Source organism: Scleropages formosus, chromosome 21, assembly GCF_900964775.1.
Source record: "Scleropages formosus chromosome 21, fSclFor1.1, whole genome shotgun sequence".
NCBI classification, from domain to species: Eukaryota; Metazoa; Chordata; class Actinopteri; order Osteoglossiformes; family Osteoglossidae; genus Scleropages; species Scleropages formosus.
Window position 1 is genome coordinate 22,074,715 of NC_041826.1, and position 17,022 is coordinate 22,091,736.

At 43.9% G+C, this 17,022-nt stretch overlaps 2 protein-coding genes across 3 annotated transcripts; one reads left to right on the plus strand and one right to left on the minus strand.

Annotated features, from left to right (window-relative positions):
- Positions 1–1,852: 1,852 nt before the first annotated feature.
- LOC108920899 (transmembrane protein 150A) lies at positions 1,853–9,400 on the minus strand. Its single transcript, XM_018729974.2, has 7 exons — positions 9,085–9,400; positions 5,915–5,962; positions 5,746–5,817; positions 4,738–4,805; positions 4,443–4,573; positions 3,978–4,155; positions 1,853–3,177 (listed from the first exon to the last, which is right to left on the minus strand). The coding sequence occupies exons 1-7, from the start codon at positions 9,147–9,149 to the stop codon at positions 2,990–2,992; spliced, it is 750 nt and encodes a 249-aa protein (XP_018585490.1). The 5' UTR covers positions 9,150–9,400; the 3' UTR covers positions 1,853–2,989.
- A 136-nt stretch (positions 9,401–9,536) lies between these two features.
- LOC108920902 (NFU1 iron-sulfur cluster scaffold homolog, mitochondrial) lies at positions 9,537–17,013 on the plus strand. Of its 2 annotated transcripts, none has more exons than XM_018729976.2 (10): positions 9,537–9,678; positions 10,068–10,101; positions 10,260–10,358; positions 10,828–10,928; positions 11,516–11,651; positions 12,542–12,608; positions 13,267–13,378; positions 13,963–14,029; positions 14,660–14,834; positions 15,045–17,013. In XM_018729976.2, exons 3-10 carry the CDS (start codon positions 10,291–10,293, stop codon positions 15,114–15,116), a joined length of 798 nt encoding a protein of 265 aa, XP_018585492.2. In that variant the 5' UTR covers positions 9,537–9,678; positions 10,068–10,101; positions 10,260–10,290; the 3' UTR covers positions 15,117–17,013. The 2 variants fall into 2 exon arrangements, with proteins under 2 accessions (XP_018585492.2, XP_029103113.1); XM_029247280.1 differs by lacking the exon at positions 9,537–9,678 and adding an exon at positions 9,860–9,940.
- Positions 17,014–17,022: the final 9 nt, after the last annotated feature.

The following is a 17,022-nucleotide window of genomic DNA, read 5'->3' on the forward strand; positions in this document are numbered from 1 at the left end:
TTGATCATGTTGCAAAGAAGCTCTTTTATGGTGTTTTAAATGCTGCTTTACTTTAAAATGACTGATCAAGTGAAACGCCAATAATCGCGTTGGCCAACCCTGTACTGTGGCACCCTGTCCCTGTAGAGTAGGTCACGTGTTCCGAGCCTCTTCCGGAATAACGTTTCACCGTAAGAGCCATCAACGACACGTGCTGTTTTACTGTATTTCCCTTTATTAAGTTGATGTGACACAATTGTGAGGTGCCTTTTTTTCTGTAAATTGCAAGTAGCTCTGGAACATTTCTTTAATTACACCAATATTACCGCTGTGTTTAGTGGTATATTCAGTGTCTGCTATTCATCTAATTTTGTTATATTTTCCTCAGACAAAAGAAAAGCTTCACACCGCTTTTGTAACAGGAGGATCACGTGGTGAAAAACCTTTCCGGGCCTGTAATTACAAGACATTAATTAATAATGTAATTACACACAACTTATAAACTTGACATTCGACATCCAGGGCTTTTTTCTCGCTTGGTCTTTGCATATTTGGTGTCAGAAAATGTGTGCTTACACATGAAGATTTAAGTTTGATTTCATTTATAAAAATATTTGCATTTTTAAGGTATGGCTTTGATATTGCTCAGGATTTAAAGAGGTCTATTTCACTTTTAAAGCATAGCCAGATAGGTTTTATTTAATTGTTTTTGGCATTGGCCTTTCAGCAAATATAAATGTATGGAAAAGTCAACACGGCGCTCTGTTGTGGGGTCAAATTCCAAGTGTGAGCTGCCTGTAGGAGCAAAATGACTTTTTTTTCTCGGTTTCTTATAGTCCGGGTCACTCCAGAGTGGTCTTGTGTTGCAGCCTCCCCAAGTTCTGTCACATTAACACAAAAATGATCCATTATTATTATTATTATTAGTAGATGAAACCTTTGCACAAGATAAGTTATAAGTACTTGTCCTTTTACAGAGTAGGAACAGCAAATTAAAGTTGCTGCACAGAAACGGAAGAGCTGGTGTCTACCATGTGGTAATGAGCTCCATATGAATGTCCAGTCCTCACCAGTGTGATGTATCTTCTGTCATTTCGCTGTACACATTGAAACATTCGATGTCACGTGGCTCACTGACCGCCCTCTGTGTGGGCTTTGTTATGTAATGGGTGACTACTTATGAATCTGTCACTGTGACTTAAACATTTCATTTTTAGTAGGGCAGAGGTGAACATTAGTCACCGAACCTGTTGCCATTTACGACTTATTGGTGGCTCATACATATGTAGGGTGGGTCACCAGGATTGTGCTGTAAAGATTCAGTCTAACTTGTTGGCGTCATGTCGTGCGACACTCGGTACAAGTTACGTTTACCTTTGAGAAATGTAATTATTCGTCACAGACGCACTAATTTAGCGCGCTGTTCCTGCAAAACAAAAGCACTCGAGTGAGTTCCCACTGAGAATTTCTACACGCTCCCATTGTGGTTGTGCTGTACAAGCTGAATTGTGACGGAAATTTACATTTTTTTATTTTGCAGACGCTTTTCTCCAAAGCAACTTCCAATGAACTCTGTGTACTGTTATCAATCCACACACCTTATTCACCGCGGTGACTTACCTTACTTGATACACTACTTACACTGGGTCACTCTTCCATACATCAGTGGAACACACACACACACACACACACTCTTGCTCTCACTCACACACTATGGTAACTGAAGTTAACTGACTGAACGTCTGGCGCTTGACAGGTGACCAGCGTGTGGCAAAGGAGCCGCTTTTCTACATTTCACTGGTACCTCTGGCGACACCCGAAACTTTGTGAACATTTGGCTGTCAAAAAAGGAAAAAGAAGCAATGCGTTTAATAAGTTATGCATTTATTGACCTACAATTACATAGTATATGAAAATATAATGTAAAATAAAGGTTTTTTCTTCATTGTAGTTTTAAATACCACCCAATAGCTCAATTGCTTTCAGAATCAACTGCCAATCTTTAAGCTCTTAATTGGTTCATATAAAACATTAAATTTATTGAATTTCTTTCAAGTATTGGGAACATTGTGACCGGAAAGTTAAATAACTTTACAGTCAAATTGCACAGCATGTACCACAGACAATGATAGACTGTCATAATGTGTCACTACAAGGTATCGAAGTCATGATATTAGTGTAGCATGCCAGCACAGATGAAGCAGTTAATAAATACAAGCGGATAAACACACCTCACATTTCAGTGGTTATAATCTAAAGTGTATTGTGTACAAATAAATAACCTTGTGAAAACGTTTGTTCTTTCTGACATTTTTGTGTACAATGGGCTACGTGTGGAGGAGATAAGTGCGGACTAAAATAGGAAAGCAGTGTTCTGCTGCACTTTCTGTCCTTTACAGCTCCTTAACTTGTTACTGTCGCATTACGTTGATGTGACAGTAACATTTGATAAAAGAATTCAAGGTTCAGATAGTTGGGAGAAATACATTGTGTGAGTGTGGGTGAAAGATTGTGGGTCAGCAGCGGGTGAATGGCGTCGCGCCCGTCATCAGACACGTGTTCCATATCCTCCTCTGTAGATGGAAACTCCCTGATGTGCGTTTCCCAGACAGCCCCCACGTGTGTGTGCCCACATGAGAAATAAATGGCCAGTACACAGTGTGCAAGTAGTTATTTTTGTGTGTGGGAGCATTAAAAGGGAGTTAGTAAAATAGTACAATTTTTTTTTTGTTCTCCTCACCAGCAGCAACCGTCTCCCTTGAATTTATTCCCTCTGAATAGAGACACAGCCATTAAGTTCATTTTACCGTGTCGAGTACTTCCCTCGAAATGGTCCAAACAATCCGTTTTCACTGACATCACAAACGTGCGACACTGTTTACCCCCAAGGCGTGAGGTTCTCCTGAAGATTAACGCAACACAACTATTTGTCATTTCAAAAAAACCCCAAAATTGTTGCGTGTGACTTCGAAGTGCTGTGAGTCCAGCTTGACCTCCACAGGCTCAGTTCTCAGGATAAAATCAAAGACTTTTCCTCATCCTTCTTCTCCAACAAAACGGCGAGCATGGATGATGAGAAGGTGTAAAACTCAAAGATGAAGCTGAGCTCAAAGAGTTCCAAATTAAGGCTAATGGTCCATTCAAACACTGCGGAGAAGTGCTGGAAAAAGTATGACTCCTGTGCAAAGAAGATGCAGTCTGGGTAGCTGTGGTTAAGGTTTTTGAGGAGAGATACAGAGACGTGACAACGTGAAGTAGTCGAAACAAAGACATTGATTCATTCATCTGTCGCTTTTCTCCACATATTAAACTACCTACAATTATTTACTCTTTTAAACTGCAGGGTAATTTTACTGGAGCAATTTAGGATAAGTACCTTACTCAAGGGTACTACAGCTGGGGATGGGATTCAAACCTTCAACGTTTCGGTCAAAAGGCAGCAACTCCAACCACTGAGCTACCAGCTGCCCCAAAGACAAATACTAATATAGTAGTGTAGAAGTACCATAACCACCCAAACCCAGGAATTTCACTTAAATGTGACATTTTAAGAAAAATTCTACATTTACTCTACTGATTGTGATCATAACTATTTTAAATGCATATTTAGTCCAACCGCCCTCCAGGCCTGACTTGTGGTGCATCCCGGTGATGGTGACTTCTACCAAAGTCGGTATCTCCACAAGCGAGCAAGAGCAGGAACAAGATGTTGCTCCCTGGTGTGTCACAAAAGCTGTACATTATGTCACACGTCAGCGTGCCGTTTGCTCCTTCATATCGGTGTGAGACATGACATACAGCTTTTGTTCTCGAGCCTTGCGTGCGACAAAGAACATGCCGGACAGCTTGCTTGCCTTTGAATGAAGTGACGTATTGCTGCGTTTTGTGAGTATTACTGTACTGAAGGAGGTGAATATCTCCGGTGTCTGCTCATTTTAGACTCTGATTGTACCACTCAGGGTGGGGGGGGGGGTGCAAAGCATCACTGGAAAGGATACAGAGGATGGTGATGATGATCTGGATGGCTGTAAACACGGAGCGGACGGGGTAGAGAATGTACACCCAGCTCGTGAGGAGGACCTTCTTCGTCAGCGCTGTGAGGAGCAGGCAGTAGAAGCAGAGGCACACAAAGCTCACGGAGGCCCCTAAATAATGCAGGAGCCTCAGGTAGCCGGGCTGGAGCAGGACGAGACAAAAGGAGGCAACAACTTTCAAATCCAAGACTTGTGGGAAGAATTCTAAGGAGAGCTCCATGGAGAGCTGTGGATTGCTTCTGATAAGTGGAGCCTTTGGTTTCAAGTGGTCGACTTCATGTGTTACCTTCACCTGAGCTACAGGTTCGGGTAATTTACACGAGAAACTACGGGCAAAGAACACGACGTTGGGTTTGTTGGGAAACCTTGGCTGTGGTGAGCAAGGCCTACCCCACAACCAAGCCATGGCAACATGGGAGTTGTGCTTACGTTGCAGTTCCCGGCCATAAAGGCGCCGATGGCGGCTACACAACCAAAGCCCAGAGCGGCCTTGCTCAGGATCGCCTGACTGCTGCTCTTCTCCAGGATGTGGGCATGGTGGATGACACAGAACACTAAAACTAGGGGAGAGAAACCCAGGCTTTACCACACCTCATTGCAGCTTAACTGTCATCACATATGTCACATATCTGAGACTGCAGAAATTTTTGTTGTTCTTTATCCTTCCTTTATTTTTAGCATTTGTCATTACTTCATTCCTGTACCTGGTAATGAACACACTTACACAGAAAGGAGCCTGCGTTGACGGTGGCTGTGAACAGGGAATTTTCGGGTGAGTTTTTCCCACTCGTGCTGCAAAATATGAAGCAAAACCGCTCAACAGCCCATGCGTGAGTATAGCGAGTACTGCGGCGGAACAGTCCAAAGACGTGTTTCAGGTGAACTGATTAGTCTAAATGGCCCCTAGATGTGTTTGTGCGAGTGCACTGAGATGGACTAGCGTCCCATCCAGAATTTACACCCCCCATGCCCTATACAGACGATCTCCGAGTTACGATACTCCGACTTACGATTTTTCGACAATACGCACTTGTCGAAAAATCGTACCTTGAGGTTTGATTTTTTTCCGGGTAAGCGATATGCGGTGCGATACTTTCTTGTGATGCCGGGCAGTGGCAGTGATTCACCAGTCTGCCACGCGGTCGCTAGTGTATACAACCTGATACTCTACAGTGTTCTGTGTTGCCAGTGTTTTTTTTGGATATACCCCCCCCGTATCTACGCTGCGTTTTGTGCATCCGTCACGTGTACGAAACGCCCTTCTGTGTCTCCTACTACTGGTGGGAAGAAGAAGAGGAAGGCAGTTACTCCTGAGGAGAAACTCGAGTTAACTGCCCAGCATGAAGGCGGCAAGTCCGTAACGGCCATCGCATGTGGACTTTCGCAATCGACCATCACGACCATCTTAAAGGATAAGAAGTGATGATGTTCGGTAGGTTAGGTGTATTAAATGCACTTTCGACTTACGATTTTTTTGACTTAAGATGGGTTTATTGGAACGTAACCCCATTGTAAGTCGGGGACCGTCTGTACTTGCTGGGATTACTTCTAAGCCATAGTCTCACACTACTGTACTAGTTGCTGTAGATATAGGAGGTGATCTCCAAATTCTGCCTTTCTACCTGCTCAGTTGGCCTTCAGAGCCACAGTACGCAACATTCAGAGCTCAGTGCGGTTGAGCACGTCTCATTTCGTTCCAGCAACGCTCAGGATGAGCGATTCGCCGACTTACCTTATGGTGGGCACATTGTCAATTGTGCAGCACTCTTCAGTCGAATTCAGCTCACAGGAGCTTCTGTATATCCTGGAAGAAACAAAACCGGAGGCAGTTCAGTGCTGTGTCTACGGGAATTCTGATAGAGAGTGGCACAATTCAGATGTTACCCTTACAGTACACTTACCAGTTACTGAGGGAGCACACGTGGCCATAGCTGAGCGCCAGCCCATATCTGCAGCAGAACGACAAAAGCACAGCATTTCAGGACCGCCAGCTGCTCTCAGCAGGTACACCGGACGCTTGGAAGGTTAATGAATAACCAGGAACCGATGCCAACGCAACCAGGAACACACAACATGCTCTTTCCTGCAAGACGAACGCTTTCAAGTCTTTTTTAGGCCACAGTGCATGTGATTTACCTGCAATTCTGGAAAGATTACAAACACAGAACTGACTTTTCCGAAAAGCAATGTACACCTCTAAGGTTATTCCACTATATTAAAGAAAGTCTGTTTGTGTTAAAAAAAAAGAAGTTATTTTTACTATGAATAATTCTTCTCTTCAAAGTAACATTACAGAAAGGGTTTAGGAGGAAATCTAAAGTCCTGCTGCATGCGTGACCACATGGAGTGTTTTAAGTTAATGACTGGAGCAGTACTGTTAATCATTTCTTAAATTATTTTTGAAATTATAGTATTTTTTAATTAGACAATCATTTTAAAACATGAGAACCTTAAAGTTTTGTTGCACACAGTATATGATTTCATACTGATAATAATGGCATTTTCCTGGCAATTAACATTCGCGTGAATACTGTAAGTGACGCTGTGATTTACTTTGATGCGAAATTACAGAAATATCCAATATGTCAGTGGTTAGGAGTCTGGCTGCTGCAGTCGGCTGGTAGTTCAAGGTGGCCTCTTAGCTTTTTGATCTTTGTGAGAGGTTGGATCAGAACTGTGGAGATCCTTTCCCACACAGTACCTCCAGAGGGACCTCCAAAATCACAAAGTGCTCTGTCATTTTAAAGTTTTGCAACCTTAGGGTTTCACCTAGAGGAAAATTCCTTTGCGTGCAATTGGCTTTCCATTGTGCTGTGTGACATCACTCTTTCCTGCCGAAAAAACAGCAACGAGAAGAACAGGTCTGAAATTCACTGGCGGCAATCAACACGCTTTGTGGTGTGCAATGTATGTTTGTAATAGACACTGGGCAATGACAATGTTTCTGCATTTCGAAAACAATGTTTCTTCATTTGGAGAACAAGATTTCATCACCCACGAATTGCATTGTTTTTAACTGCTCATTTTAATGAGCGGATTTGCGTTCTGCAGTCAGCCATCCGCCCACCCAGGTATATTTCACAGCGGGGAGACGTGGAATCGTACCCAACGTCTGGTCGCACTAAGTAGTACAGTGCTTTAAAAAGCACACACTTCACCTGACACACCTTGCTGAGAACCTGTATTTACACCTGGGAGGATTAATGACAGATCTCCCCACAGTCAGGGTGTGGATATTTATGTTTGGTGGGGCCCAGAAGTGCAGATGAGAACAGTGCTAAACAATATGTACCAGTGCAAATAAATGAGTCTACAACACTGAAGTACAGTTCTACAATCATGATATTACGCTATTATTTTGTTTTTCTAAATGAACCTGAACCTTTTACCATTTACTAAAACCAAAAGTTACACCATCGCTAAACTCTTCTCAGCAAAGCATGAATAAGGTCATTTTACAAAGGAAGTCCAGTCCAGCGGTCACTTCTGGTTTAACCTGTAACGGATGCAGGAACCCTTTCTGTGGAGCAGCTCCTAGCTGTAAAACTATGACATGACATGCTTGAACATAGTCATATTGTTGAAGTTATGTTCTGCTCAGCTTATGATCAGAAACAGTGAAGACCTTATTGAGTTTGTCTCTAGCTAGTCCTCTATTCTTTAAAACATTTTCATATTAATATTATTATAATTAGGGGGGCACGGTGGTGCGGTTTGGCCAGGGCCTGCTCTGTGGCAGGTCTGGGGTTCGAGTCCTGCTTGGGGTGCCTTACGACGGACTGGCGTTCCGTCCTGGGAGTGTCCCCTCCCCCCCCCAGCCTTGCGCCTGTGTTGCCGGGTTAGGCTCCGGTTCGCCGCGACCCCACTTGGGACAAGCGCTTGTAGACATTTTGTGTGTGTGTGTGTGTGTGTGTGTGATTATTATTATTATTAGCCCGATGACTTTGTTCAAGGTGACTTACAATATCTGCTGAAAACATATATAGATGATCACTATTTTACTTTGACTTTAATTGAATAATTAAGAAAATTAATTTTTCTTGAATATTATGCATTTATTTAGCTGGTTGTTACTGGAGCATCAGAAGTTAACTTGCTGAAGGATAAAACATCCATGTTCCTCCTGAGACACATCCTATGGCTACAACAAGTCCAGTCCCTTAACCACAAATATCCTTGCCGGTACGATTGCATCAACAGTCGATTTCAACAACGCATATGAAGAATTACAGACAGTTTACTGTACGTACCCTAAATTTGTCAACTTTTTTCAATAAAACTACTGTATGATCTGTTTTATAAAATGTAATTTAGGACCATTAAATTGTGCTGATTTCACTTGGCATTTGTTCTGTTTCACACAGACTTGTTCAGCAAGGCCCTGAAACAACACATCACGTTTGCAGTCATAGGGATTTACATCTTGTCCAACACACACTGTTATCACAGCGTTCGGCACGATATGACCTTAATCACACTGAAATATTTCCATAAAAATATAAGGTTAGTATTTAAAGTCACAGTAGACAGAAACACTGGCGCATATGGACACACACACACACACACTTTCCGAACCGCTTGTCCCATACGGGCTCGCGGGGAACCGAAGCCTAACCCGGCAACTCAGGGCGTAAGGCCGGAGGGGGAGGGGACACACCCAGGACGGGACGCCAGTCCGTCGCAAGGCACCCCAAGCGGGACTCGAACCCCAGACCCACCAGAGAGCAGGACCCAGTCCAACCCACTGCGCCCCCCCCACACACATATGGACAAATAATGGAAAATTCTTAATTTGTTTTGGTTATACATAAAATAATAATGTGATCATTTCTGAACACTTTCTCAGAATCCCAGGAGTGAATGAAACAAACTGCTGCTGAAATTTAGAGGAAAAATCCATTATTCTAATTAACAGTCCATACAAAAAAAACAGTACAGTTCTATACAAAGAAAAATAAAATCAACAAATTTATTTCAGTTTCAGCTTGAAAACGGTGGTATTTGACTTGACTTGACATGTAGACCTACGGAGACACACCAGATATAAAAACCTTTTAAAAACACAACTTACACAGTCCAGGACCCAACGAAAGACACAGCAGACAGAGCAATGGGCACGACGATCCAGCAGACCATGTCTTGCGGGAAGACGTCTTTGGGGAGCGTGAAGAAGGCACCGGCGCTGGAGAACTTCCTAAACTCTTGTAGAGCGCCGAGGAGAGTCTTCCTCAACCACACCTGTGTCACCTGGGTGCAGAGAACTTCATTCCTGAGAGCACACCTCTATCAAATGTGTTTTTCCTCTTTTTTTTTTTTTTTTCCTCTTTACGGCACCGCGTGGAATTTTAAACCTTTTCTTCTGAACGTCCCATACCTGTTCTTCAAGTCCTCCGTGGCATCGGGGAGATTTTAACGCAGGCGGCCTTGCGTGACCCCTCCCTGTGGGACGTCGGCCACTCCTGCATTCGCTGCGGCGGTTAAGGAGTCGTAGGGCGGACGGACCGGAGGAGGCTGCGTACACCGTGCCAGAGTCGCCTTCATTTTGAGCTTTGCTCTTCATACTTTCTGTGGCCTCCTAAAGAGCGGTATCGTCTGCGTTGAGCACATTCTACAAGGAAAACCTATCAAGAGTCTGCGTTGAGCAGACACGGCACGGCTTTGGGAGGTGGGCTGAGAGGGAGCGGGCTGGTTTAATGACGTCGGCGGGCACTAGATGGCGTAGTTGTTAAAGGCCATTGCCTTGCAGTGGAAAGTTCACGTCTGGCTCACGCTCTATATCTGGCCAGGATACCTTGAACCGATAGAGTAAACATGACCCAGCAGCTGTATAAAAAAAAAAAAGGCTAAACCACTGTTACTGTAAGAATGTAGTATAGGAACCCAGCATTATTCGTCACCTCAAAGGCATCCGCTTAACAAATAAACAGGTAGTTATTGTTACTATGGTGACGATTTCTTTACTGAATTCTCTGACCAAAGTCTGTCTAGTTTCTGGCATTTTCTAGAAATTTCCGTATACATACACTTACAACACTGTTATCGTCTCTTGGACAGATGTACAACCAGCAGCTGCATACCACGTAAACAGGTAAACTCTACAAATGGTTAAATATTTCTCCACCCGGAGAATGAGACGAACCGTTCGGACAGTATTAGTGCTTATTATTGTGTAATTAATGTGGACGTCGCTGTGGTTTGAAGCAAGACGACGTTGGTATAATAATATTACTATGCCATGGCTTAAAGGAGAGCGCGGCTGAGGCGGGAATCGAGCGAAATGGCGACGTGCGGAAGATGGAGTCTCTCACGCATCGTCTGCCTGCGGGCCGCGGTCCAGCGCAGCAGGTAAAGAGCGGCGCTTCGTCCTCCTCTTTCCCGCTCGACATGTTCGCTCACACGAGCTACAGAGGCCGCTTTCGGACATGGCAGAAGATGAGCCCTCGGAGCAGCGACACGGCGTCGTTACCGCGGGCGAAGCTAACTTGCTAGCGCGCTACTTGCGGCTGCACTCGCTCGCGCTGCGACCGTGTCAGTGTTTTGGCGCGCGCGTTGTCCATTTGTGGCGTCCTCGAGACGTATATTAACGCCCGAATAACGTTTTCGTTTGTGAAATAACGAGTAATCTGTCGCCGAGAACCTTGACAGAGGTCGAGTGGGAAGGAATACTTTAATTTTTTTAAAATAGGTGGGTGCTGCGTGGTTAATGCAATGCTGCTCGTCCAGGCAGGCGCCAGCAGAGACTCGACAGACAATTTGTTTTTTGTTTTTTTTTTTTCCTTCCCTCTCTTTAATTTTCTTTACTTTTATTTCTCAGATTCGCAGGCAGAGTGAGCAGTCAGCGCTTCTCGACATGTGTGGCCCAGAAATGCCCCAAATCCCGGCTTCTGCTGCAACCGAGCACCGGCCAGCTGTCGGGTGAGAACCGCTCGCAGCTAAGCTGCGGGGGCAGCCGGGGCGCGAGCAGGGAGCGCGAGCATGAGCTCGAGCCACCTCAGCCCGGGGTGTCCCTTTTATCCACACCGATAGTGGAGTTCGAAAAGCAAGTTTAAAGTACTTGTATTAGAGGTCGGGCATCGCGGGGGGGTAGCGCTGGTGCCTCGCCGCTCCGGGCTTTGAGTCCGATGTGTGCGCGCTCCGCCACGTTCCCGTGGGGGTTTTCTGGGTGCTCCGGTTTCCTCCTGCACTCCCAAGACCTGCCTTCAGGTGGATTAGTGACTCTGAACTGCCCATAGCATAGTGTGTACAGCACAGGTAGTGTACTCTTCGGGGGTGTCATGTAATGTGAAGGTTGTTGGTTCAAGTCCCACACCTGCTTAGTACCCTTGACCAAGGTATTTACCCGAGTGGATGCTGTTAGAACCCCTTGCTGTGTAAATCATCGAAAAACTATACACATCCACCTGGACCAAGCTGTGAGCTGACTGTGTTTTGGTAAATAAACGCAGTGAGACCTTTCGATCCCGTGTGCTGCCCAGTACAGACGTGTTCTTCGCATGTTGCAGTGCGACACTTATTCATTCAGACCCAAGACACGCCGAACCCCAGGAGTCTCAAATTCCTCCCCGGGAGGACTGTGCTGGGGGCAGGGACACTGGACTTCCCCAACCCCTCCTCTGCTGACCACAGTCCGCTGGCCAGGTAAAATCAGCGCCGTCCACACACCAAAGGGAATCAATCAATCAATCAATCAATCAATCAATCAGTCAGTCAGTCAAACCTCCCTTGTCACTCAGAACTGCTGAATCTCTGTCCACATTTCAAAAGGGTTTTAAAACTCATCTCTTCTAGACTCACTTTGCCCATCATCTCCTAAGTTCATGTAAGGTGTAAATGTTCATGCACCTTAACTTTAAGATCATGTCCGGATAAACCTTTACACAGCTACTCCTGTAATGTAAATGTTTATATGTTAAACATTAGTAGGAAGGCAGTCAGAAATCGTCGATATTCTGATTGAGTTTTCTGCAGCTACTCGTGTGATGAACGTTAATTCATATGGTGGAAAGAAACAAAATAACTGCACTTAAGAATCACACGTCTGCATCTAAGTGTCTCTTCCTGTTAAGGTAATGATCACATTGTATTTTCTATGAGATGTACGTCACTTTGGAGAAAAGTGTCTGTCTGATAAATGTAGATGTGAACCACTCCCTGAGAACTAATAATAATAACAGACTGGTATTTCGTGGGGGCGCGGTGGTGCAGTGGGTTGGACAGGGTCCTGCTCTCCGGTGGGTCTGGGGTTCGAGTCCTGCTTGGGGTGCCTCGCGACAGACTGGCGTCCTGTCCTAGGTGTGTCCCTTCCGCCCTGTGTTGCTGGGTCAGGCTCCGGTTCCCCGCGACCCCGAATGGGACAAGCGGTTCAGACAATGTGGTATTTCGTTCTGTCCTGTCTTAATGAGACCTCAGCTTCCCACACATTACCTGATGTCTCTAAATTACCGGGCTGCTTTAAAACAGGTATGTGGTGCCTACTGAGTGACAGTCAAAGTGAAGGTTTTGAAAAAATGTAATCTGTCTTTTGCTAGGGACATCTTCAAAGTGGAAGGAGTAAAGAGTGTGTTTTTTGGTCCCGACTTCATCACTGTGACCAAGGTAACTGCTCTGAATAGTGAACATTTAACATGTGTGAGTGTTAGGGCCATATACATTTAACACGGAAATCATAGATTTTAATGTAATTATTACTGGTGGTTTTGTTGAATACCTTAAGTTCATTGACCTTGATGCAAATGGAAAATATTTGATACTTTTTTTCCCTGCAGTGAACATACCAAATGTGTTACAACTGAGCAGTAATTTCTCAGAAAAATGTACACTGATAAGAGCTATTGCAACTCATACACTTTTTTTTTTTTTTAAAGAAATTACTCATTTGAAGGAGTTTGGCCCAAACTCACTCATTTTTCATATTCTCCTTCTGCGTTTGGGAGTTTCCTTTTGAGAGCTTCAGCTTTCTCCATTCCAAATATTTACTGTAGGAACATTTTATTACTCTAAATGGCCCTTATTGCACATCTGTGTAAGTGGATGTGTGTGACTGCGTCGTGTCTCATTAATCACAAGATCAGTCCAGGATCCGGCAGTCCGGTCTGGATATTCGGTTTGTTAAAATGAATGAATGAACAAATTGATGGACACCACTTAACACAATTTCCAGTGTTAAAGGTACTTGGCTTGTACAGTTTATTACAGAGTAAGGAGCGCACGTTCTTTTGCGTTGGGCTGTACAGCGTGTTTGGTCTCTTTGCAGAGAGATGATGATGTGGACTGGAGAGACGTCAGGCGGGACGTGATCGAGGTCATGACTGACTTCTTCCAGAGTGGAAGTCCCATAACTACTCAAATGCCATCCGCTGAGAGCAGTGAGAACAACCCTGCGTGGAAATAGTTTATTCGGCTTCTCCGTAGACGTTGCATCTGTTTTGATGTGTATTAGCAAATTAAAATCCCTCCTTTTTAAATTTATTTTATTCAATAATTGCGCTGTAGCGTAAGGAGGGTCTGTGCCAAGAGATTAGCAATTTAGCTGACGATTTTCCTCGCAGTGTTAAGCAAGCTACATTTATTTACCCATTTATATGGTAATTTTTACTGAAGCAATTTAAGGTAAGTACCTTGCTCGAGGGCACTACAGCAGGTGGCCAGTTTCAAACCTGCAACCTTTGGAGCCAAGTTAGGAGCCCTAACTACTATGCTACCGGCAGTCCCAGGTTTGGATCTCGCCTCCTACTGTAGTACTGAGCTTACTGAAGTGAAAAGAGTTTCCAGACACCCCAGGAAGCTGTGCAGTGTTGGGCTGTGCACCTGCGGGATGTTCAGGTGTGCTTGAGCTGTTGGATCTTTCTGGAAGGGTTTTTAGTTCAGCTGAGTTTCACACACTGGAGCTGAAAAGCTACACTGTATATTTGCTGCTTCCTGCAGTGAAGGTCACCTCTTCTTCTTTTAGACCCTTCAGAAGAGGATGAAGATGAAGTTGTTTCTATGATCAAAGAGCTTCTGGACACCAGGATCAGGTACTGCTCGCAGTCATTTTGCGTTGATTTCGAGTCGTTTCCCATTTCGATATTCACAACTCGCCCCAAAGTTATTTTTCGGTCCTTTGTTTCACGGATAGTATTGTAATTTGTGCAATAAAATTTCAAGCTGTGGCATCCTATCCAGGCTGTACCCACCTGAGCACAGTGATTCCGGGATTGGCTCCAGATCTCCGCAACCCTGCTTTGGGCAAGCAGTTACTGAAATTGGATGGTTGGATGGATGGATGGAGACACAGGCTGTATTTGTTGAAGTTTACTGATCCTGTACAGCCTGTTATTTCGGTCCCTATCAGAGTTGAACGTAGTGTCGTGTTCTCATACGAGTAACTGAGTGTGGGAAACATGAGGTTCAAAACTGTTTACGGAGTAATTAGATAAAGCTACTAATAACACTTTATATCAGTGAGTCAGAACTTTTTTGTAACACAACTTTCCTATGAAGAGGATGGAGAACTCCAGCTATGTCAATGTACGGTTATGGTCAGAAAGGAGACGAAGCAGAGGGTCTGACTTTGGAAACAGCGTGGGAGGACCGTACAGACCTGATTTCAGTGTCTGATGTTTACTGAAGGATGAGCAATGTGCTGATGTCGGCGTCTCCCGCAGGCCCACGGTGCAGGAGGATGGGGGTGATGTCATCTTCAAGGGCTTTGAGGACGGGACAGTGAAACTGAAACTGGTTGGATCCTGCACTGGTTGCCCGAGTTCTACAGTAACATTGAGGAACGGAATCCAGAACATGTTACAGTTTTACATCCCGGAGGTGGACACCGTGGAGCAGGTGACATTTCGCTAAACTGCCCTTTGCACTCTTTCCTCTTTTGTGGAGGGGACTTCTGAGTTTTTCTTGGCTCTCAAGTGATCATGGTACAAAAACTAAATTCTAACCGCATGAGTCTTGACTTGGGAATAAATAACAATTTCATTCTGTTGGAAGTCACTGCTATTCGGGCTGTTTTGTTTGTACTGATGACTCTATTTGTTTTTGTAGGTGGAAGATGAAGTGGATGAAGTAAATATTAGAGTGTTTTCTGAACTGGAGCATAAACTGCAGGATTCATAGTTATACACAAACAATATTAAGCATTTTTGATAAATGCTAAAGATTTGTCACCTTTAACAGTTTCCTCCTGTTGTACACTCATGTTGAAGGCTTGTTATGACATTTAAAATTAGATGTTAGCCTGCAGTCTTTTGTAACAATTAAATACTTTAGTATTCATTATAAATGTTTTGTAGCTGTATAAATGTCATCTGTAAAGCCTAAAGAATACAGAATGTTTCATATGATGTGTATAATGTACTTTCATTGACACAAAAAGATATTCCACAACGTAAGCTGGCTATATTTAAAAATGTAACATTTAAAGTATGAAGCAGACTGCTAGGCTTGTTCAAAAATGTACTGTACATAAAGTTATTAAGCTTATTCAGTATTGTGTATATAGTTATTCCGGTTGCTGTGTTTTACAGATATTTAAATTTTGTGATTCTGATCTTAATTTCGGCATTGATTGAGCTAGTATGTATTTATTTTTGAGTTGTTCTCTTCCAATGAGAATGGAAACTACAGTCACATAAACCATGCTAAGATTCTCATTGACTGGAGTTTTTGCGAGTCACACATTCATCGTTCGAGTCCCCCAAATAAGAAAAGTAATTTTTTAAAAATAGTTTATCATCTCATAATTAATGTCCTTGATCAGTACTTTGCTGAACTACCTCAGGCAGCTGCTACAGTCAGTAGTTTTTGTAGACTGAGACGGAAAAATACTTTCGCATTCCTTCTTGGAAAATGGCAATGAAGTTATTTCCCGCAGATTCCCAATGGGAATAAGGTCAGGACTCTGACTGGGCTGCTTGGTGATGGGGTTTTTTTTTTTTTTTTTTCTCCCGCCCCCCCCCCAACCCTTCTCCCCTTTTGCCCCACTAGTGTTGCTCTGACAGTGAGCTTTGGATCATTGTCCTGCTGAAAGGCAGATGTCCATTCTGCTTTGAGTTTTTTGTCTGAGGATAGCCTGTCGTGTGCATCATTGTCTGTCCCTGCCATTGAAAACCTTTACATTTATTCATTTAGCATTATGTTTTCACCAAAGGGATGTACAACTCGAAAGCTTCACAACGGGCAGCGGGCTTTAGATACAGGCACACGACCATCGAAGCAACGTTGGTTTGTCCAGTACTGCCATTTATTCGGCCCAGTGCACGTTACTCAAGTGACTGCCTATAGAACTGCGCCACACGGGAAGTACGAAGCTTATTGTGACAGATGATTTAATGAAAACTTTAAATTAACAGCATTAAATGCGATGCATTTTAAGACTCCTCTTGAATTCTGAAGTGAATTGAGCAGGTGTGCGGAGAGAGGGAGTCCATTCTACTGCTTTGGAATCAAAACGGAGACTCTAGAGACATTGACTTTTGGATCTCTTGTGAGCGGGACTATCAAGGGGCCCAAGGTGGAGAAGCGTGATGTTCTTGCTAGGGTGTATGGAGTGATCAGGTCTTGTAAGCATCGGGATGGAGATCCTTTGACCATCCTGTGTGCCAGAGTCTAGAAGTTGATTTGGGCAGCTGCAGGATGCCAATGGGAGCTACATGGAAACACTGGTAGTGGTTACAGCTGCTGCCTTTGGACCCTAAGGTTGCAGGTTCCATTGCTGCCTCCAGCTGTAGTACCCTTGAGCAAGGTGCTTACCCTAAATTGCTCCAGTAAAATTACCCAGCTGTGTAAACTGATAATTGTAAATAGATTGACGTTGTAAGTTCCTTTGGAGAAAAGTGTCAGCTACTATAAATGTAAATCGTCTTGGTCTCTGTCTCACACACGCGTACAATTGTATGTATTCCGAGGTTAAGTATTGCACCGGCGCACATTTGAGTTGCAGATACAAAGGGCATGAATGTTTGTTATATTTGATCATTTCTGCTTTTTGCTTTTAATAAACTGGTCAAAAGTTTGAGTGTTT

What these genes read in the sequence shown, in the direction of transcription:
- LOC108920899 (XM_018729974.2), bottom strand. Translation starts at nt 9,149, where the DNA reads ATGGTCTGCTGGATCGTCGTGCCCATTGCTCTGTCTGCTGTGTCTTTC. An exon ending in TTCGTTGGGTCCTGGACTGT is followed by an intron (nt 5,963 to 9,084) that starts GTAAGTTGTGTT and finishes GTTCTGCTGCAG; the next exon opens with ATATGGGCTGGCGCTCAGCT. An exon ending in GTGTGCTCCCTCAGTAACTG is followed by an intron (nt 5,818 to 5,914) that starts GTAAGTGTACTG and finishes TGTTTCTTCCAG; the next exon opens with GATATACAGAAGCTCCTGTG.
- LOC108920902 (XM_018729976.2), top strand. Translation starts at nt 10,291, where the DNA reads ATGGCGACGTGCGGAAGATGGAGTCTCTCACGCATCGTCTGCCTGCGG. An exon ending in GACCACAGTCCGCTGGCCAG is followed by an intron (nt 11,652 to 12,541) that starts GTAAAATCAGCG and finishes GTCTTTTGCTAG; the next exon opens with GGACATCTTCAAAGTGGAAG. An exon ending in ACTTCATCACTGTGACCAAG is followed by an intron (nt 12,609 to 13,266) that starts GTAACTGCTCTG and finishes GTCTCTTTGCAG; the next exon opens with AGAGATGATGATGTGGACTG.